Consider the following 23,205-nt stretch of genomic DNA (forward strand, 5'->3'; position numbering starts at 1 on the left):
TAAATATTTTGCTAAATATATTATATTAGATTATTTAATCCACCCTTTTCAAAATTTCTATAATTAAATTATATTTTTTTAGAAAAGTATCCTTAATTAGACAATATATAATTTTCCAAAATTTTGTTATAAACAGTTCTTACGGTATTGATATTTTATGAGTGTATTTAATTATAATAAAATATTTATTCTAATAATATCTTTTATTATTCCTCAAGTTTAAATTTAATTTAAAATTTTATTTTTTCGTATTTCTTTAAGTGACTTGAAATTTCAATGTTTCTTGTCAAATAATTTTACATTTTAAAAATAAATAAAAAGTTTTAAAAAATAATTCTTATTATTAATAAATTAAATTATAACAATAAATTTTTAGATTTTTATATTAAGAATATCTAGCAATTGCTTTAAAAATATTATATTCCTATAAATAATGAAATAGCATTTCAATTTTAATATTGCTTAATTTTAGTGATAAATTATGGTTTTTAATAAACAATAAATTTGCGTTTTTATTTTAAAAAATCAAGATATTTCTACTTGAATTTAGAAAGATTTTTTTTTAAGTGTATGATTAGACTTTTTACAACAAAAATAGAGATTTCATAAATATTAATATATATAATTATAATTAAAATAGTTAGAGAAATGCTAATATGATATTCTGATATGTTTTTTTAACAGAAAATTGATTAGAGGATTATTTTTCAGCCTATATAGCTTAAATAGCCATTGATTCTGCATTATATTTTCTGCACTTAATCTACCATTCATTTTTATAATAGTTGTTTTAGAAATTAAATTGCATATTCTATATGAAATCATATGGTTATTATGAAAAATTCCCTCTTTCTCATCTTAATGTTACTCACAAGAGCTTACCGCTCAAACCAAGGAAGTAGGCAGCAACAAAACCAGCAGCGTTAGGGACTTTATCGCCAATAATAGAAAGTAACTTTTTCAAGCCAACCTTAGCATCGTTGGTGGTGAGTTTGCCATCACCGTCCAAATCAGCAGCATTCTTAAGGTCTTCTTCTATTTTATCCATATTCATGGTGATGTAACCCTTATGAGAAAGAATTTAAAGGAAGATAAAAGCACCTCCGGTAACGAAAGCAGCATATTTAACAGCATTTCTGCTGAAATAACCAGCACAAAAGCCAAAAACGGATCCTGCAGTGAATTCTTTAGCAACGGGGACCAAAGCGTTAGTGAATTTATCAACTTGCTTTTCGATTTATTGCTTGTTATCTTATGTTGACATTTTTATTGTAGAAATTGATTCTGTTTACTATGTGAAAGGTGGTGATACTTTTTTTAAAAGATTTGAGTTTTTAAGTTTTTTTCTTTTTGATTATTTTTTATACAAAACAATTGATTGATAGATATTTCAATAAAGATATCAGTATAAAAGTTATCAAGATAAATTTTATAAAAAAAAATTAATAAAATATCAAATAATATCATTCATTAAAAAATACTTAATTAAGTTCATTCATGATACATTCTATTTCTATTTAATATGACTTCTACAGATTGATAGATAAATAGTTTGTTTGTTTTTTTGATTGATCAATCGATCTTTTTAGAAAAATCTTTCCTCCTTAGCTTTAAAAATAGAAAGAAAACAAAGACTAAAAAGTAAAGAAAAACAATAATTTTTTATTGTATCAATCTTTATTTTCTACCTTAAAATAATCAATTTATTTTTCCTGACAGTATTAATTAATTAAATTGATTAGGCAGCTAACTAACGATTGCTTTTATAGAATTTTCTTTTTGCTTCATGATGACATCGACGAATATATATAATTAACATTTATTTTTTAAACAATGTAATAGAAATCAGGTATATTTATTTATTTAGTTGTTTATTTTTCTAGAAATTACCAAAATAATTCAAATATAATTCAAAAAAGTATTATTAACAAATTTCGAAAACATTCTACTAACATCATTTACAAAATCTCCTTGAAACGTGACAATCAATGTCTTTTTTGAAAATATTTATTTGGGTATCTTTCGAAAATACTAAACGTAATAGTATATTTATATTAAATATCTTGCCTTTATTTTTCAAAAACTAATTTGCTTCTTATAATCACTATTAATTTACGTTTTAGCTTAACTTTTACAACATGCTATGTGAGTATTATTGAAGATATTTTGTCATATAAATAAATCAATTAACCAATTATATTTATATGAAAAAACTCTATTGATAATACACACATTTGACTTAACTCTGCTTTAAAATAAATTGTTTAGCTAAATATTTTTTATCCAAAATAAATAGTTAAGTTAAATATTTTTTAAACCAAAATAATAAATTATTTTTCAAATCTAAATAAATAAATTTCATTTAATAAACAATAATAAAGCATTTTTTTAATTTTTAAAAATAATAATAAAAAATCATTTTTATTTTAGACTATTTTAATTACACAAAAGCAAGCATGTTTCAATTTGAAGAATAAAATAAGATGAAGAGAATAAAAAAATTTGTTGTAAAAAACATAGAAATAAGTAAGTGTATGAATGCATTTACTTAATTATACTCTTAGAATTATTAAATTGAATTTAATTTAATTAATTGGCACACTTGTTTTCTATCTTAAGTGCTAAAAGCTCTATTTTAAATAATTTTTGAAAGTGTTGATTTAGCTTAAAATAGTAAGTAATCTGAAAACGATGGATAGATATATAACTAATATTTAAATTTATTTCTCAATGCTTGAAGAAAGCTCTGCCCTAGGTAGCAGGATAAGCAGCATTATTTCTATTTAATTTTTCCTTGATGAAATCATTCCAGAAACCATCGTCGTTATCATAGTATTCCAACTATATTTTTTGTTAAAATATATTTCATTATAAATTTGAACATTTAAGTTAAGTAAATAATAAATTAATTAATTTACAGGTAAGTCGCATAATTATTCTTCAATATCATCAACTCCAAGGCGTTTGGGAGGTTAAAAGTTTTCTATTTATTCTATAGTGTGTTCTTCGTGAGCTAAATGGATATCCCAAGCTTCAGTATCCTTAACAACAATTAATATTTTATAAATTATGTTAATTTAATTAAAAAAATATATGTACAGCTTCATAATAGAATTGGTTAACAGTTTTAAGTCTATCTTCTTCTTTAGCAGTTAAGAAGTGCTTTTAACTAACAATCATTTGGCTAGCAGCATGAACAATTACTATTTATTAAATTAGATATTTTCAATAAATTTATTCACTCTACTTTTAAATTTTTCTAAAATTGCAGATTTTGAAAATATTTCTTTTTTTTTCATTATTTCACTGATGTAAATATTAAAACTTTCTTAAAATATTGATCAAGCATTTTATGAGGGGTTATAATATATTTATTTGATTAAAAAAACATAAATTACAATCATCTAAAGGCAAAGAGAATTTGGCAGCATAATTGAGTGCCATAATTTTCTATTAATGGTTAAGTTCAGGTCTATTAAATTCAAAGCATCTAGCAACATTTTAAACTACAATATTGTTTCTTGCAAATTCTGGCATAGTGTAGAAATAAGTGTAAACAGAGGGAAGACCAGAATATTAATATCTAACGAGAGGTTATTCACTCAATTTCTTATTGGTCTCATAAAACTTCTACCACCAGTGATACATATTGGGGAATTATCTGAAGATAGACCATTTTTCAATACTAGGAATTTGGTAGTGAGTGATGTATGAGCTCAAGGTTTCAGGGAAGGCAGGTATTTCGTAATCTTAGAGACCAGAGTGGAAGGTGATGTTACCTTCGCAATTGATAATTTATTCTTCAGGAGAAGTATCTTCAGGAAGTTCGCTATTTTAATCCAAAGACCACAAACTTGTGTTATCAACTTACAAACGGGGAAGAGGATTTGTTCTGTAAAAGAAAACACCCTATCCACCACCAACAACGGAGCATAATTATTATTCTAATTCGTCGTTTTAGGCTTTATTATCAGTCAAACCAACATCTTCGTCTTCACTCATGTCAGCTTCTTCATCACTATCAAGATCTTCTTCCTAGTCATCTTCTTTTTCTTGCTAAATAATATTTCAAAAAGTATTAATAAGCAATATAACTAATGATTAATTAATTAATTTATTTATTTATTGCTACTCTCATGATATTTAAATTTAATCACTAATTTAAATTCTATAAAATAAAACACTCGTTAAATAAATTGCTAATTTTACTTCTTAACAATTTTCAACTAACACATTAATTATTTTACTAATGCAATAATTGGAAATTTGAGTAACTTTAATTTAATAAAAATAAATTGCAGCGTTTATTTTACTAACAATAAAACACTCTAAGAATTTTTAGTAAAAATATTAGTTTATTGATAAAACATAACTTGAAATATATTTTAACTTTTTATTTTATTTAGATATTTTGCTTGGGATTTTGAATATTGGTTTATAAATTGCATAATTAAATTTAGATAAAATAATGCTTGATGTATAAAAGAGCATCCTTTTTAAGATAAATTTGTTGGTTGATTAGAACTCAAAATAATATTTTTGATAATAAAATGAATCTAATTATTTTATCAAATAACATGTTAAATAAATGTAGCTTTTAGGGGTAATTTAATAAAAAAAATGTAATATACATCTAAATCTTCTTAGGGATCTTCTTGAATTTAATCAATCCATTTCTTTATATAGCTAGGCATGTTGTTATCGGTAATTTTCATATCAGTCATTTAAACCATTTGATCAATAAGAGGTCTGTAAGGAAGAGGACAATGCTTTTCGTACCATTCTATTATTTATCGTAAATATTTAAATACACTTTTTTTATCAATCGATAAAATATTTACAAATGTAATTTTATGGATCATCTAATGGGTGAGGACCTCTGTCTGAACCAGGATAGAATACTTCAGGTTTTCCCATTGTTTCAGGAGTGAACTAGTTAAAAAATAGAATAATTAGATCAAATATTATCAAATAAATAAACCATCAATCATCTCTATAATATTTATTTATTTAGATCTTCCTTATAAATATTTTAATTATAATTTTTTTGAAATTCTTAAGAACTCAAAAATAATTTTAATTAAATAAATAAATAAAATATTGTGTTTGCTTTAAATACATTTTTTAATATTTCTTTTTTGATTAAGGATTTAAACTATAACATTTTAAAACTAACTTAATTTTCAATGCTTTCTTTCAATTTAACAATTTTTATCTTTTAAAATGAATGCCACCTATTATTTATATTCGCTTTAGTTTGTCCGTCATTCGTTAACATAAATTTTAGTCTTATTGTTTTTATTTTTGAAAAGAAGTAGAATTCAAATTTTAATTGCCTATTTATATTAGTTTTGGTAGCTATTAATTATAGGATTTTTTTTAGCTAGTTAGTTAGTTGATTTGTTTATTTGTTTGCTTTCTTGCTTGTTTTTTAATGCAGTTTGCGAAGTAGATTTCTAGAAAAGATATAAATATTTAAAATAGCAGATGGTTTTAGTAAAATAATAAATTAATAAATGAGCCATAGTAAATACATTGATATGATCTAAAGCTTGTTATTGTCTCCAATCATCTAATTATTCTTCTTTTGATAATGTTTGATTAACTCCGAGATAAGTAGAGATTAATTCTTCCATTTCTTCAGATTTTCTGTGAACAAAAGAATTCAAAATTTCAAGATTTCTTGGTTCAACATATGAGAAATCAACTCCTTCTTCTGATTTTAATTTATCATGAATTCTCTTTGTATCGCTTACTCTTAAAGCATACTTTTTCAATTTATCGACTACAATTTATTAGGCTATGGGAACGTTTCCGATATGCTTGTCAACCAACTTTTCATCAGTAGGTTGAATACCTTTTAATAATTTTTCCTTTTTCTTAGAAATAGATTCTTAATCTTATTTCTTGGCGAATGTTTGTTTGTTTCCAGCTTTAATTTTCTTGTCACTTAAATTAAGCTTGTAAGTGCTTGAAAAGTCATTAACTGATTTTTAAATTGATTTCTTAATTTCTTCGCTATTTCCTACGTTAATCTTTGATCCGTAGATGCTAGATTAATTTTAGTGTTGTTTTTGATCCTTTTATTCATGATTCTAAGTCTTCTTCTAATCTTTTTAGGCATCCTTATTGGCATTCAAAAATGCTGGTTGCTGAGGCTTTTCTGCTTGGGATGCTGTTGTTGTGGCTGCTGCTGCTGCCTATTATTAAGGTTCATTGGTATTGCTGCCTTGACCTTAATTATTCTAGTTAGGAACTGAGCAGAATTTTGCTTTTTGAACAAAAACTAATTATCTTTGAACGCTTTTTAATGCTTTAATCATATCACAGCACTTACTAATATATATTAATTCCTCTTTATTAAAATTAATTAATTTTTTTACTCTCTTTGATTTTAATTAGCCTTCATTAATCACCCTAAATAAATTTTCATATACTATTTTTATTTTCATTCACATATCTTTTATCAATAGCTATAAATCCATTTATTTATCAATGTTAACTTTTCATCTTCATTTTTGAATGCATTTTAGATCCTTTCTTAATTATTTCACTCATTCATTATCAATTTATTTTTCATTCTTTTATTCAATAATCCATGCATTCATTCATTCATTCATTAATCCATTATATATATTGGATTGTGTTACTTATAATAATTATTTATATTTTATTATTATTTTAAGTATTTGATATTAAAATGTTTTATAATATTAAGTATAAAAAATAACTAATTTAAAATTTAACCAAAAAAACTTTTTTAAATAATTTAAAAACAGTGAAAATTTATTTATTGTGCTAATTTTTACAGTTTTTTAAACATAATAAAAAAATGTTTTATAAGATGAAAAAATATTTATTGAAGAAAAATTTGCATAAAATTTATTGAAAGATTAAAATTAAAATTAATTTTAGATATTCTATTATTGAGTACTTGCTTATAAATTATATATAAAACGAGATATATTATTTATTATATATATTATTAAAAATAAATGTATTTTTCTTTTGATTATAATTTTTATAAATTATTTCAGTATATTTATTATATATCAATCTATCTTACTATCTATATGCTTTATTGATTAAAAACTTAGCAAAAATAATTAAATTGGATCAATATCAACTTATTAAGCGATCTTGGATATAACATTTTATTCAAAATTTATTGTTAGATTTTAACAATTCAATTTTATGATTCATATAATTTTATTCTTTTATTTCATTTATTTATTTCGTGAGTATAGAAATTTTTACTAATTTAGATTTTTTTATTATTAAAATATAATTTTCTCTATTCATCTAAGGTATTATTTATTTCAAATAAAAATGAATTTTTTTCATTCACTTGTTGAATGCATTTCCGTCTAGGAAGATTGATAATACTTCTTTTAATTTGGGTATTTCTATTGGCTTTAAGATATAATCAACCATGCCAATATCTATGCACTTGTCTTTTTCTTCTAAACTGCTGTATCCAGTACATGCAACAACGTTTTAATTGATTCTCTTTTCGTTACAAAAATCTTTAATCATGCTGAATGTCCCATAACCGTCTATTTCAGGCATTGAGAGATCTAAGAAAATTAAATCGAAACCTGATTTTGTCTTCGTGTATTGCTCTTGCAATTTAGATAGTGCATCATGGGCATCAATTGCGCAGTGAACTCTTGCCCTGATGAGTCTTTCGATGTGCATTTTTAATACCATATTATTAAATTCATTATCATCTATTGTTAAAATTTCTACTTCTGCTTAGACAGAAGCACTTAGACTTTAGCTCACACTTTTATGAGATGATTCGAAGAATTCTACCTATGAGCTAGATCTTTTAATTTTGGTTTTATATCTTTTTTAAGTTCTTTTCTTTAAGTTATCTTTTTTATCAGAGTTCTTGTCTGGCTATCCTTGATTATAAGTGCTATCTTGCTGTTTCTATTCATCTGAATTATTTTACATTTTTTTGAAATTTCCATTAAAAGAATCATTTAAATTTTCATCATCAGCAACAGAGCTTTCTTTATCATCGGACGAAGAATCATGCAAATCTTCTACGTTATTCAAATTTTTACCAATTAAATTATCAAGTTGTGATTGAACTTATAGCTTTTAAATATTGCTATTCACCACATTATTATTTTAATTTTGGTTTAACAAACCACTAATGTCAAATTTTTTCTAATTTGGCGGAAATAGGATTTTTTCAAAGGAACTTTTTATATTCTCACTATCACTTGCATTTTATTAGTTAGGTCTATCACTTAAAAACCCGAAATTCTCGCCACAACCATCATAATCTACACTTTCATTTCTAATATGACATCTATTAAGTTAAACTTTTGGGCCAATTTAGTCTTTGTAGTAGAATTAATTTTTATGATTGCTAAATTAGCTTTTACTACTTCTTTTGATTAAATGGTCTCTTTCTTCAAATTTCTACGAGTTTTCATTGTTGAAATTAGCAGACCCATCTCCTTCATATTCTCCCTCTTCCTCATGAATAGTAATAATTTAATTTTTAGTTTATTTAAGGTTTAGCATTTAATTTAGAGAAGCAGATATAGATAAATTAGCTTAACCATTCATATCTGGCTAGTGATCTTCCAAACTACCTGCTAATTAATTGCAAGAGTTCGATTTAGGAGTGTAAATTGTATTCTATGATGGAATAGATGAATTTTTTAGTTTAGATGAATTGTGTAATTGAATGGATGGCTTTCTTTTTTGAGCTGACTGCTACTAGTGACCATTTTCTTTCCACTCTTCTTGCTTATTTACTTTATTTTCTTATCCACTTATATCTTTATAGCTATCAATTTTCCCAAAAGTTTTCAAAATATCATCAAAGTTATAATTTTGTGAGCATTTCTTAAGGTCATCATTGTTCACTTAATTTTGAGGTTTTTGAATGAATTATTATTATTATTATTTTTATTGTTGTTATTGCTGATACTACAACTATTGTTGCTATAAATATTGCTATTGCTATCCTTATTAGTCAATTTTCATGGAAGCTATTTGAGATTTCTTGTAGTATTGAGATTTAACGATTTACGATTTTAGAATGAAAGACTTATCGATATTCATTTTTTACAAGTTATTAACAATCTCAAAATAAAATTCAGTGCCTATTCCTACTTAAGATTCTACTTTTAACCCTTCTCCTTCTCCTAAATTCTTAGCCAGAACATGAGAAATCATCAGTCCTAATCCGACACCGTTTGGATTAAGCTGTTTTTATTCCTAACCAGCGATTTTTCCAAAAGCTTAGAATAGATTGGCCATATCTTCTTCTTTTATGCCAATACCAGTATCAATTATACTTATTTTAATCACTTTTGTGCTGATTAAAGAAGCCTTAATTGTTATACTACCTTTTTTAGTAAATTTTAAAGAATTTCCAACCAAGTTGATTATAATCTATCTTAGACGATTTGGATCGCTATATATTGAGTTTGGAATTTGAGGATCTATGTTTGATATTAAGGCCAGACCCTTTTACTCAGATTAAATGCTCATCAAAACAACAATTTAAGATATTAGTTCTTACAAGTTAAAGCTCTCCATATTTAAAGAAAACTTACCAGCCTTTAATTATGCAAGATCTAGTAAATCATTGACCATTGAGTTTAGCTATTTAGCGCTTGTCAAAGCTGGCTTTAAGTATTATTAAATCTGACTCCTTTAATAATAAACAAAAGGATTTAATACATCATTTTCAAATAAAATAGAATAGAAGACTAAAAATATTAATAATTTTTATAAATTAATAAAAAATTGGAAATAAAACAATCAAGTTATTCATTGTTTTTGTTTATTTCTCTTAATTATTCTTGAATATATAAAAAATTAGTAAATTAATTACTATGGATTGGTAATGCTAGCTAAGTCCATCATAGATATAATACAATTTAGAGGTGTTCTAAATTCATGGGCTACTTAAGATAGCATCTGTGATTTATTCTTGTTGATGTGCTTGAGGAGCTTGATTTAGTTGAAATGGGTAACATCCTTGACTACAAAAAGGACGGAAGGCTGACCTTCAATAATGCAGGGTATGCAAGTGACTTCGAAAATCTTTTTGCAATTTTCTACATTTTCACTTGTGTCACTTTTTACATTAGAAACAGATTATATATTCAAGTTCATATTTGAATACGCCATTTATGAAATATTAAATTAGGACTTTAAGTTTGAATTTGATGTTCTTTTCTTTTTGATATAGGGGAAGGAACAAATCATCTTAACTTGGTGCTCAAAAGCTTCGTATTTACTTGCTGAACCATTCATTTCTATGTCTTGCTGTATTTCTTTGATTAAGCTTCTGTACAATTCGCCTATCGTCTTTTTTCTGCTGTACGTGACATCTATGTTATTTTATGTTTGAGCGCTCTAATTTAGATTGCTGCTATAAGAATTTGAATATTCCTTTTGCATATCATTGGTAAACTGACTTCTTTATTAATCAATTTGTTTAATAATTTATTCTTCTGCTAAGTCTTTTTCCTTACGATTCATAATATTATTATTATATTAAGCATTCATATTTAATTTTTGATTCATATTCTATCTTATAGGCTAAGGGATGTACTTTAAATTAGATTTAGATAGAATCGACTCATCAATTTAGTTTTGCTGTTAGCCTATACTAGGACTATTTTACAAGCTCTGTCCATATGCTTGTTGGTTATATTTAGGATCTTCTAATTGTAAAATGCTAACATTTGGCATGGATGGTATTTGATTGTTACTGCCTTAAGTGTTAGTCCTTTCGTCATTGTCTGATCCTGCTTAAGGCTTAGGCTAGAACTGAGATGGCTAAGTCATTTTAGAATCAACGTTTTATTGCTAATTTGGCAAAATGTTTTAATTAAGCTATTGAATTGAAGATATCCTTTATTGTGAAGTAGATTCATTCAGTATTGTTTTCATATTCATAATCATGGGGAGTATGTCTAGTGTTCCTGAAGTGTCGCTAGTTTCTCCTAAATTTAAATTATTTTCTAATTTGAAAAATTTATCAATTAAGGAGCCTCCTTTGATATTCATTAGTCTCTCTAACATTCTATTCTGGACATGCACTTTATTTTACTTGGAGCCAAGTAAAAGAATACCTTCAGGCAAAATTTAAAAAAACATCTAATAGAATTGTGAGTTATTGGGGACACTGAGCTGTAAGACTGGAGATAAGGAGAGTTCATATGATTAAATACTTTTAGGACTAATTGAAATCTGAGTATTTTTTGAGTATTCCTAAGATTGATAGTTCTATTTGATTTGGTTAATTTGAGCATAATTTTCTTCATCTTTTGTGGTTAAAGGTAATTTGAACAGTTTTATTTCTTAAAGTCTTTTATCGCTTTGCTTTTCTTGTTCAATCATCTTGCTATTTTAATATTAATGTATACTTTGAATGCTGTTTTCATTTTTATTATTTTTCCTGTTGGCAAGAAAATCTGGACTCAAAACTGAAGTTTACAAATCTTAATGGCTTTTATTTGGTTTTTAAATTTATTTATCTTCAATTTCTTGGTGATTTTCTTTACTGTTTTCCTGAGTAGCATACATCTAAAAATTGCTCTTTTTCCTTTATTTCGAATATTCTTAACAAGTTTTAGGACTACAAAATTCACTATTTGCATTTTAGATTTTGCTATAATTAAAAATATAATTTTGTTATTTAAAAAAAATAATTTTGTTTGAATCCAAATAATCTATTTTTTCATAAAACTTATTTAATTGGATAAATAATTCAACATATTTATTATGTCATTTAAAAATTAATAAATTTATGTCTAATTTTCAATAACGTCATCTGATAATTAATTTACTGTTTGTTTGTTTGTTTCAAACGAGCAAGTAAATCAATAGAATAATTTTGAGTGATTGAAATAATTAATCGAACACTTAAAAATTAAAAATTTAATAAATTTTGCAGATTTAACTGATAAAAAATAAATATTTTGGTCCATTATCAAATAAATGTTTAAAATATACTTTAAGTATCAAATCAATCAAAGTCTTCATTTATTTTTAAATATCATTGTAACAAATAAGGAAAGGAAGAAATGAATGAAGTGTAAAAGAATTTGAAAATTCTATAAAATTTTAGTTCCATTTGATTTATTTGATTGATTGATTGATTGATTGATTGATAAATGAATATTTGAGTTCATTAGCATAAATAAATAAGTTAATTTGAATAAAATATTTAATCTATAAAACTTACACAAAATCTTCATTATTATTTTCAGATAAATTGATGTCATCTACCTCGTTTGAATTCTACTAGCATACCAACTTCGGACTGCCGAATTTCGCAGTAAGAGATTTTTCTAAATTTTTTCTCACTGTAAATTACTCAGTATTTTATACCAAGTTGCTACTAGTGTTGTTTTCGGAATTAGCAGGTCCATTCGTTTATAAAGTAAATTGATAGCAGGCTTAACCATTTTTATCTGTTGCTATATGCTACTCATTAATTTACTGCCCATTTTTATGCAAACCTTTTTAATTAACTTCATTTGCTAATAAAGTATGAGTGCCATTATTTTATATGTGGTTGCTTGCAATTGAGGTTTTCCCTTGTTATTAACATTCTTTGGAAATAGAACTATTAGTCATAGTTTTTGGCTTGTTAATAAAACTAAAAAGACCACCTAAACTTCCTCCAAACGTGATACCTCTGGTGTTCTACCTTGGGTTTTAATAATTCTACTCGCTAAATGTCATCCTTTTTTGGGTCAGGATTAGGTCTTATTCTTGAGATATCAAATGTGGAGAATCTAGAATGTGCTAAACATCTCCGTTAATTGTTTGCAAAAAAATTAAAAATAATAGTAGAAGATTAATTCTTGAAGCGATTGAGTCCATTGTATAAGTTATACACCTGAGTTATAAATAGATAAAAGTAAAAATTAGATTTAAAAAGCGATAAATGTTCTTTTTCTCCCACTAAGTGAAGGTGGCTAAAATAAAAACTATCCTAAAAAAAGAGACCATGATTTTCATTCCCATATCTTCCTGCATTAAATACTCAATCTGAAGAGATACTTCTCCTATGCACAAACAATTTTTAAATAAGCTGATCTGCCATTCCTAAAAGAACTTTTAAAAACTAGGAATTTTTCCAGTATTAATAAGACAAATCGCAACTATTTCTATAAAAAATAAGCATGTCTAAATCCATGATACAATTGCCATTTTTTTAGAATTATCATTATTAGAATAGCAACTCGCCACTAAATCTATAATTGCCATTGCCATCAGTGCTATTGAGTGCGTGAAAAACCTAAAATTAAAGCTGTAGTACAAATTTAGTATTTGAGAAGACGAAATTACCATCTTTGGTAATTTTTAATCTGATATCTCCATTTCTTATCAACGAGCAGACAGACAGAAAGGCAAGTAAGTAAGCAAACAAACAAACAAGCTGACAATAAAAATAAATAGCTTTCTACTTTGCAATAGATTGGTTCTTTTAGCTTATTAATTAATTATTTATTAAATTATAATTAGTGATTAAATGCTTTATCTTTCTTTCTTTCTTTTTTTGTTTCTTTATTTCTTGTTATTTGCCAATCAAATGCAAACTAAAAAATAAGGTTGATATAATGAATGTCAGAAAATTAATGAATAAAATACGTAATATTTATTTTTAACACTAAATAAGTAAATAACCTATAAACACTAGATTGATTGATTTTTTGTTTGTTTTACAATTCACTCACTTTTATTTTGTTATTATTAATCAAATATGCTGGCTTTTATTACTTTAAAATCAATATTTTTAATAGCTTTAATTATCTGACAGCTACTTATAAAACAAAACTCATTGATTACAAAAAGAAAAACAAACGATTTAGAGAAATCATATAATTTATTTTATCATTTTGCTTTAAATAATCTGTAAATTATATAAACCTTTTCAATTGATAATTCTGTTTTTATAATAAAATTCTTGAACGCTATAAAAAAAGTAGCAATCATATTTGGAATTTATTTATTTATTTGCTCTAAGCAGATTTGGTTTTGAAATCGTTAAAAGAAAGAAATTAGGATTTATCAAAATTTTAACTTTTATTTCCTAAAATTTATTTTGCTTATTTTTCTGTATGTAATAAACAAATTTCTATTTATTTAATCTACATAATACTAATTAAATTCAAAGTGCTCACATAGCAAATCAATGAACAATACCTACAGAAATCATTTGTAAAAACTGAATAGGTAAACTAAATTTTAATGATTTAGCTTTTTATTTGTTAACACTGAATTTCTTTCTAACTTTCATATCTTGAATACTAAATATACACATGAATTTTTTATCAATTTTAATATTTTAAATAATTTTAATTATCTTTAAAAATCTTATTTTATCTCCTTCTTTTTATATAAGATATATTACTTATTAATTTTAAAAAAACCTTTATTTTTGTAAGTAATTCTTTTTCACTTTTTCAAAATATTAATTCCAAAAAATATACTTTTAACCTTAAAATTAATTTTCCATTTAATTAAAAATCAATCTTCCTTAAAAATTAAACTTGTATTTCTTTCTTAGTAAATTATTAAACATTTATCATAATATCAAAGTTAAATATTTTATAAATACCTAAATATCTTGTGATAAATTTTTAACAAAAATAGTTTTTTTTTAAAAAAATAAAAAATAATCATTTTAATTAAATACAATAAAAACCTTTATTTCAACCCCTCCTCTCCCCTACTCTAATAAATTTTTTATTTATTTATTTAAATTCCAAATAATATTTTAGAAGGGGATAATAATATTATGGACCACATAAAAGAGTAAATATTTCAAAATTCCTAAAATAATTTTGTTCTTTTATTAAATTTTATATTAGTTAGTTAGCTAGCTAACTTGTTAATAATTAAACAAAGGAGGGAGTAAATAATTATTTGTAAGAAAATATACAAAAGAAGAGACTTCAATTTTAAATAGAAATTTTTTTTTATCGTTTTAAAATTATTTATTGTGTGATAAATATTAAATTAATATTTTAATTTTGTTTTTTTGAAAATAAATGTGTATTTAATTAAAATAAATGCATTTTATTCATTTAATTGCTATAAAATATTAGAACAAACCATTAAATTATAGTTAATTTTAATTTTTTTTTTTTTTGAGCTTAAACTTAATTTCTATCTAATTTTATTCAAATTTAGTGCACTTATTTAGATTTGGACATTTATTTTTGTTACTTGCGTATTTACTTTAATTCATAGTCGTTTGTTGAGAAAACATATATTGCTATATCAATAAAGTAAGTAGCTGCAATAAGGATAAAGGTTACAAAGTAGAAGTAGACACTAGATAATTACATCTTTAGAGTATTTTGTATGTCAGCCAGTTTGAAGTATTTTAAGTAAGCAAAATAGCAAAGCAGATAAAACAGGTAGCTGCCAAAAACACAAATAGTTTAGAAGAAACTAACAGAGTGACTGAAACTCAAAATTTTTAGATTCGATATAAGCACACTGGCTCCGAAGGAAATCATACCCGTCATGTGGAAGAAAGGTAAATGACTTGGTTAGTTATGTCCAGCAGCATGTTATGTAATGTTTTCAAAACATAAGAAACTAACTAACATAATTATTGCAGCATCAACAAAGCCCTTAAATATGCTCTGCAAAAAGGTCATTAAAGAAAATAGTCTGTTCGTTTAGCCTTACTCATAGAAATCTAGAGGATACTTTAATAGCTTCTTCAAACTATATTATCTATCTTCAATAGCATAGACAACAATAGGTAGAGCAGTGAAGCAAGTATTGTACAATTAATATAGCCAAGGATCATACAAAGTTACACCAGAAAATCCATTGTATAAACCAAACCACCACTGAGGCAAAACCAACAACATATTTTTATAGAAATTGTATAAAACTAATTCACTATTTCTTCTGTAACATTCTCTTCCAAAATCAAAAAGAAGGTGACCTAAATATCTAAATTCTGGTATAGCGTAGTTACTTGATCTTTCAGCCTGTGTACCTTCTTTACCTCTAATACCAATACCTTTTAAATAAATATTTCATTAAATAATTCTAGAAAAAAAATGTCTAACTTTTATTCTCTCCAAAAAAAATCTAAAATAAAATATTTTTTTATTGATTTCATTTAAAATTTAACTAAGAAAACTATTTTGAAGAAATTAGTTTAGTAGTTTGAATGTTAATTTGTTTATCAAGCAAAATCAAAACTTGTTGTTTTATTTATTATTAAATAAAACCTTTATCCATGTATTAATTTTTGCATATAAAAAAGATTTATAATACTTTTTTCTACCTTAAAATTTCAACGCTTATATATTTCTAACAATTATTTTTATCAGAATTATAGAATTATGTTTATATTTTAGGAATTTTTGTAAATATTTTTATATCTTTTATAGAAATATTAAATAGATAAACAAACAATTATCTAAAATATAAATCAAAATTAAAGTACGTCAACCTTTAGTTTGTAATAATTTTTATTTATTCATTTGGAAGAAAATTAATTTATGAATTTCAGAAAAATCAATTAATTTTTATTAAGTAATATTTATTACCAACATGAGCTGCGTTAATCATACTAACATCATTAGCACCATCTCCTATTGCAAGGGTTGAAACATCAGGAAGAAACTCTCTTACCATGTCAACGATTTCTTTTTTCTAAAGTGGAGAAACTCTACTTGCAATTACTGTATCACAATCTATTGCCATTTTAACAAAGTCCTACTTAAGTTGCACATCGCTAGTTATAGTTATCAAGTCATCTCCTTTAACAATTAATGCTACTTTTTTAGTGACCTCATTGTTTGGGTTCTTTGCCTTATTTTTCATGTTAGAGGCCTCTTAAATTGCTTACTAAAGAAGTTGTTTTGGATTTAAATTCTGATGCTAAAGTTAGCTTTTTGTGGTAAAATCTTTAATTAATTTAGAAATTTAAACTTTTACAGTTGTTTCTTCATCTCCAATAACCTAAAAAGTAAAATTATTTATTTTATTTAATCAGAAATAATTTATAATTTACATTTTTATTTTAGTTTATCAAATTTAAAATACATAAACTTTGTAATTTTATAAAGATGATTGAAATTAAAATTTATAAAAAATGGTCTCATGTTTTTAAACCTAAATTTTGTTCTTTTTAAAATTTATTTTTTCTTTTAACATAAGATAAAATTTGTAATTTTACAAAGACGATTGCAATTAAAATTTACAAAAAATTATTAGTAGCTTTCATTTTTTAAAACTCCATTTTTTTTCTTTTTAAAATTATTTGTTCAATTTATATGTTTGTAATTTTACTAATAAAATTGCAATTAAATTTGTTATAAATTAATTATGAGATTTTATGTTTTTAAAACTAAATTTTGCTTTATTTGTTAAATTTATGATTGAAAATTAGAGAAATTTACTTTAATAGCATTTCCAATACTTATGGCAGTTTCTTCTTTATCACCAGTGAGTACCCAGAAGTTAATAAAAGCTTCCTTAATTCTTTGTATTGTATCAGCTACGTCTACTTAGAGTTTATCTTCTACTCCTGTGACAGCTAAATATTCAAGTTATTACTCCATTTTATCATATAAATCATCAATAATTTGCTTATTATTCTACTGGAGAAGCTTTGCCCTGGTCAGTTCTTATTCGAAAATAGATAACTCAGATTTAGTTATCTCTTTTTAAGCCAAAACTAATGTTCTATAACCATACTCGCTATATTTTATTAAATCTTTTTGAGTATTCATATCATATTTCTTTGAAGTTATCCTTGTTTCCATCACATTATCTGCTCCCTTTGTAAGCAAAAGGTATTCATCTAACAAACCTAAGGGTCCGACTATTTTAATTAATTAGTTTATAAAAAATTATTTTGAATTACTTTCAAATAATAAGAATTAACAAAGAACATAGATTTTTAAATAAAATTAATTTTTACCTTTTTAAACTATGACAGACATTCTTTTTCTATCTGAATTAAAATCAAAAGTGTAAAGCAATTTATATTTTTCAATAGTCTTTTGCCCAAATTGACTTATTGACTTTTACACAAACAAAATACTGTCATCGTCTTTTTTTATAAACTAAACACCTTAAGATTATGCAAAACTAACCAAACATATTTCATCAGGAGAAGGCCCACTATATGAAATAGGTCCAATGGGAACAACATTATGACATAAAGCCATAAGTGTTAGAGTTTTTTCTATTTAAGATTTGACCAAGTTTTCTCCTTTAATCATTTATTTAGTGAAATAACTATCTGCAAAATCAACACATTCCACATTTTATAATGTCTTTTCTAAGAAGTTATACGACTCGTCTCTGCTATTAGCTTCTGCAGCTTATACCTCACCATAACTTTATCCTAGAATGCTGATACACTTAAATTTCATTGAATTTTGAGTCAAAGTGCCTATTAAATAAATTAAATGTTTATTTTTTCACTTAAAAAGCATATTTAAAATAACATAAATACATACATAAACTAATTTCTCATTTATTAAAAAACTTAAAATAAACCTATTTTTTTATTTTTTTAATTTTATAAATAAATAAGTTGTTAATTTTTAAAGTAAATGATAGACATTAATTAATGAGGAATGACTATATATATCAAAATTATTAATTAATATTTATAATTTATACCTGTTTTATCTGAGAAAACATATTTTATTTATCCAAGCTCTTCATTTAGATTACTTGATTAGACTCTGCATTCAGGATAATTTTCTTTGTCTGATTCTAAATTAATACCTTAAATGTATTTGACAACTTCCAGAGTGACAATTAGAGATATGGGTATGAAATTAGTAAAAATCAAAGTCCATGTTCCCATGATTTAGAAGCACTCAGCAAAGTCAAAACCACCAATATGAGCAAGGGAAGACTAGGAATAGTGAAGATAAGATAGTTTGAGCTTGTTTTCTTGCATCCACAAAGTTCCAAAAATACCTGAGCAAAAGCAGATTACTATTTGAATTAAGAAGATGACAATAATGAATTTGTTCATCATTTCTTCAAGAGAACTTAGCTTTTATTCACTTTCACATGAATTCAAGATAATTTTAGTATCATTACCAGTATAAACAACCACTCCCTTGATCCAACTAGTGGTTCTCAAAGTGCATCCTCTAAGCAATAAGTGCTTGCTTTCAATAAAATCTGTTTAATTTTATCCATTTTCTTCAATTATGATTGATCCATTGAAGCTTTCTAAGTTTCTATTAGGAGGAATGTAATCTATTCCAACATTAATTTATGGCTCAAACATGAATCTTTTTGTATTACGGAATGCTTCAGGAATTTCTTTGACTTTTAAGTTAGTTTCACCATCCAAATTTTTAGTTTCAATATAGCATTCTTTCTTCTACTCTGCTATCTCTAAAATTAGCAAATCAGCAGGTATAATTTAATCTTTCTCTACCTTTATTTAAAAATAAATGTTATCTTCAATAAATAGTTCAAATACTGGTTAAGTTTATTTTGTTGATTAATTTAATTATTTAACTCTTCTTATTAACACATCTATCTTGAAAATGAAAGCAAATTAAAAATTATCGAAATTATTTACAGTGACTATGTGACCAACTTCTAAATCTTGGCAAAGTTAATCTTTGGCGATGCCATCAGATGATACAATAACCTTAATTTTTCTGTTATTTTCTTCTTTATCTGCATTTTTTCTCTTTCTATCTTCAAAATAATCCTTAATCATACTGACAGAGATAACTACCTATAAAATTGAATTAAATTTAGCAAATAAATAAACAAATATTTGGTTCATTATTTTATTAAAAGTATTAAGTTTACTATCAATGGAAGAAGGATAACAGGTTACCCTTATGAAATAGATATAGCTGGAATGCATTAAAGACAAGCAATCACAAGAAAATAAATATTTGCTAATTTATGCATTTAAAACCAAATATCCTAGAAGATGAATAAAGGCATTCCATAGTACTTAGATGACTTTATTTAATTTCCGCCATAAGCTTTGTATTAAGAAAAGAGCTTTATCTTTCTTACTTTTAAACTGTCATTAGCGAGAGTTTCTTTATCTATGTTTACCTCTTAAATATAATTCTTTTTTTGTTAATTCAATCCACTTTAATAATTTTAAACATTCAAGTTAGGCTAGACCATCTAAACATTGTAATTGCTCATTTAGCTGTTTTTTAAAAAGTTACCACTCTAATAATTAGAGTGATTGGAGGTATACGGACTAGCATTATCATTGACCTATCTAGAAGACTAAACTGGATCAGCAAAAGAAGGGTATCTTTACCCAGGCTACTACATCTTTAATAAAATACTACTTATCTTATCTGTTTTATTTATTTATTAATTAATTAGTAATTGCTTGATTTTGATACTTTTTTGATCTAAAGATATTCAATAATTTTTATTTACCAATCTAAATAAATAAATAACTAACTAATTAACAAATATTGTGTATAATATTTTTTAAGGTACTACTGCAAATTCATAATCACCACTGATGTTTCCATTTAAAAGACTATAAAATTTTTCTTTATACCTAGATCAAGCTTACAAAAAATAACATTAAAAACGATTATCGTTTTAGCCTCTATATAAAAAACTAACAAAGCATATTTATTCATAAAGTTTTTTATTAACTTTTTAATATTATTTTATTTCTAAAAATAAATTATTTAAAAAAAATAAAAGTTTACTTTAATTTTAATTTAATTTAAAATGATTAAATCTAAACTGTATTACTTTTATTATTTGATTCAATTTTTTTTATTTAAAATATATCTAAATTAGCTAAATAAATTGAATTTTTTAAATTAGTTCTAAAATATTATTATTATCATCTAAATTTTACAATAAACTCTAAATAATTTTTCATAAAGTGTTCAAATTAGCTATTTATTTATTTAAATAATTAAGATTGTAAAAAATTAAGTTAAAATTATTTAGTTTTTAGTAATTTCTAATTACAAATATAATTTATTTTATTTCAAAATTATTTAAAAAATCATAGTAGTTTTAAATACATTGATAATATAATATATTTTTAATAGTTTCTTAAAATTTAAAGTTATGTAAAATTTAATATTTTTATATCAATAATTAACTTACAAAAAAAATTATTTTAATTTTTTGCTATTAAAAATATCTGAGAAATTATGGTAATAAGATTATTAGACTTGTAATATTATGTTTTTATATTGATAAAAAATAAATTAATTTAGTCATATTTTTGTTATATTATTTACATTTCAAAAATAGTATTTTAGCGGATTTGATTATTGAATTAAAAAAATTGCTATTGAATTTAATGTGGAATAGAAACATTGTGTTAATTCGAAAGTTTCCTGAATAAGTGCATATGCAACTTAGACAATTTTTTCAGTAAAAGCTTTAAGAAAAATATAACTTTGCGGATTAGCAGATAGTAGATCTTAATAGCTCAATAAATAATTAGCAAGTGCTTGGCTATGAAGTAAATAAAGACTAAGTAGAAGAAATATCATCTTTCATTAAATCATAAACAATCAGTCTGTTAACAAGTGGAAGTCTAATTAACTTCGACAGTTCTATTTAAATAGGAATTCTGCACAACTTTATCCTTGCTAAGTTTAAAGATAAATCCACTATTAGTAAATTTATAGAATAGAGCTAATGTATTAGTGTAATATTTTATTCACTTCATTAGCACGATCAATCTATTAATTTATTCTATTTTAATAATTAATTAACAAGTACGAAAAAATAAATAATGAGGAGATTAAACTTTATTATGATAGTGATTTGAAGTCCTTAAAAGCAATTGATATTATTAAATCTAATTTTCAAGATAAAATTATTATTGACGATTAAACATTTAGATTGATTTTTAATAATCATGAAATATCTTCTGGTACCAATCAATCAACATTGAATTTACATTATTTATTTATTTGTTAAAAATCTAATATTTGCATTCAAATCTTATTATTTCTTCATATTAATAATTATCAATATTTATTTCTTCAAAAGACCTCTTTGATCCAAGTTGCGATCAAATATAAAAATAACAAATAGAAAGCCATCCAAAAAGTAAACTAATATATTAATCGATAATTAGTCGCCAAGATACTCCTCCTCGTCCACCAAGTATCAGTAAACCTTTTTCAGAATACAAAATATCATTCTAAATTTAATACAAAATAAATTCAGAGTAAAAACCTAGATAAAAGATACAGCTAAATTACCCTAATTGTTTATTTTATTTGAGAGATCAAATAGAATTTCATAATTTTATATAAAAATATTTGAATGAGTGAATAAATAAATTTATTCTGAAATATTTTATCAAAAAAATAAATTAAAAAATAAGTTATAAATTTAAAATAGGTGTTTTAAATAATGAAAAGTAGATTTCAAACCAAATTTGCTCTGATAATACAAGTAATGAAGATCAAATTTAATAAAAATAACAAGATAATAAAGAAAATGATTAATAAAATGAAATAAATTAAGTGAAAAAATAAGAAAATGTAAATAGATTAAATAGGAATAATGAGAATATAGAAGAAAATTGTTAAATAGTATAAAAGTAAAATACAGCTTAAAACATATTACTTGCTGAAATTATTCATAGTGATGATGGTGATGATAATGAAGAAGACAAAGTTCATGAAATCAGTGATCTTTAAAATTTTTATAGTTGCAAAGAATGTAATGATTAGCTTATATATTAATAACTATTAACATAATTTATCATTAAGTAGTTGACCAACATTAAAATAAGTCAGACTCAATAAATGATGAAAAGAAAAAAATAAGGAGAGCTTAGTCACTTTATAATATTGAGTAAAAACCAAAAAAAATATTGCATTCTGAGTAGCAAGAGAAATAAAAGGATATTAAAAGTGGAATAGACAAATTAAATTCAGACTAAAAATACTTCATAAATATTTTATTAAATTGTATTGTTATTTTGGTTATATATAAGATATTAATCAAGTGAACATATTTAATTCATTCAAGAACATAAATTGTTTTTTTCAATTAAAATTCAATTTATTCACACAAATATTTATATTCTCACAATTTAAAGATATAATTTAAATTTTATATTACTTATTTTTAATTATTTGCATTTAAATATTTTGATATAAATAAATAATTACTCCCAAAATTTGTTTTAATAATTTAGTGCATTTTATATTAAAGAAG

General features: G+C 24.0%; 5 protein-coding genes across 5 annotated transcripts; 1 reads left to right on the forward strand and 4 right to left on the reverse strand. All coding sequences in view use genetic code 6, as the record gives it.

The window, feature by feature from the left end:
- Positions 1-868: 868 nt before the first annotated feature.
- TTHERM_00797910 (FUN14 family containing protein) lies at positions 869-1,264 on the reverse strand (the record flags this gene model as incomplete). Its single annotated transcript, XM_001020375.3, has 1 exon — positions 869-1,264. The coding sequence occupies one exon, from the start codon at positions 1,262-1,264 to the stop codon at positions 869-871; it is 396 nt and encodes a 131-aa protein (XP_001020375.1).
- Positions 1,265-2,727: 1,463 nt separating this feature from the next.
- On the reverse strand, positions 2,728-6,452 carry TTHERM_00797930 (hypothetical protein; the record flags this gene model as incomplete). The annotated part of the gene is made up of 7 exons (XM_001020377.3): positions 2,728-2,841; positions 2,919-3,041; positions 3,100-3,203; positions 3,399-4,056; positions 4,632-4,783; positions 4,842-4,932; positions 5,535-6,452. The coding sequence occupies 7 exons, from the start codon at positions 6,450-6,452 to the stop codon at positions 2,728-2,730; spliced, it is 2,160 nt and encodes a 719-aa protein (XP_001020377.3).
- Positions 6,453-7,344: 892 nt separating this feature from the next.
- On the reverse strand, positions 7,345-13,374 carry TTHERM_00797940 (phospholipid-translocating P-type ATPase, flippase family protein; the record flags this gene model as incomplete). The annotated part of the gene is made up of 3 exons (XM_001020378.2): positions 7,345-9,682; positions 9,866-11,653; positions 12,230-13,374. The coding sequence occupies 3 exons, from the start codon at positions 13,372-13,374 to the stop codon at positions 7,345-7,347; spliced, it is 5,271 nt and encodes a 1,756-aa protein (XP_001020378.2).
- Positions 13,375-15,179: 1,805 nt separating this feature from the next.
- On the reverse strand, positions 15,180-20,316 carry TTHERM_000797949 (phospholipid-translocating P-type ATPase, flippase family protein; the record flags this gene model as incomplete). Its single annotated transcript, XM_012798664.1, has 7 exons — positions 15,180-16,039; positions 16,575-16,989; positions 17,430-17,854; positions 17,954-18,430; positions 18,664-19,441; positions 19,589-19,750; positions 19,828-20,316. 7 exons carry the CDS (start codon positions 20,314-20,316, stop codon positions 15,180-15,182), a joined length of 3,606 nt encoding a protein of 1,201 aa, XP_012654118.1.
- A 958-nt stretch (positions 20,317-21,274) lies between these two features.
- Positions 21,275-22,996, forward strand: TTHERM_00797950 (transmembrane protein, putative; the record flags this gene model as incomplete). Its single annotated transcript, XM_001020379.2, has 5 exons — positions 21,275-21,676; positions 21,748-21,904; positions 22,024-22,146; positions 22,381-22,704; positions 22,755-22,996. The coding sequence occupies exons 1-5, from the start codon at positions 21,323-21,325 to the stop codon at positions 22,994-22,996; spliced, it is 1,200 nt and encodes a 399-aa protein (XP_001020379.2). The 5' UTR covers positions 21,275-21,322.
- Positions 22,997-23,205: the final 209 nt, after the last annotated feature.

This window comes from Tetrahymena thermophila (assembly GCF_000189635.1).
Source record: "Tetrahymena thermophila SB210 genomic scaffold scf_8254571, whole genome shotgun sequence".
NCBI lineage: Eukaryota > Ciliophora > Oligohymenophorea > Hymenostomatida > Tetrahymenidae > Tetrahymena > Tetrahymena thermophila.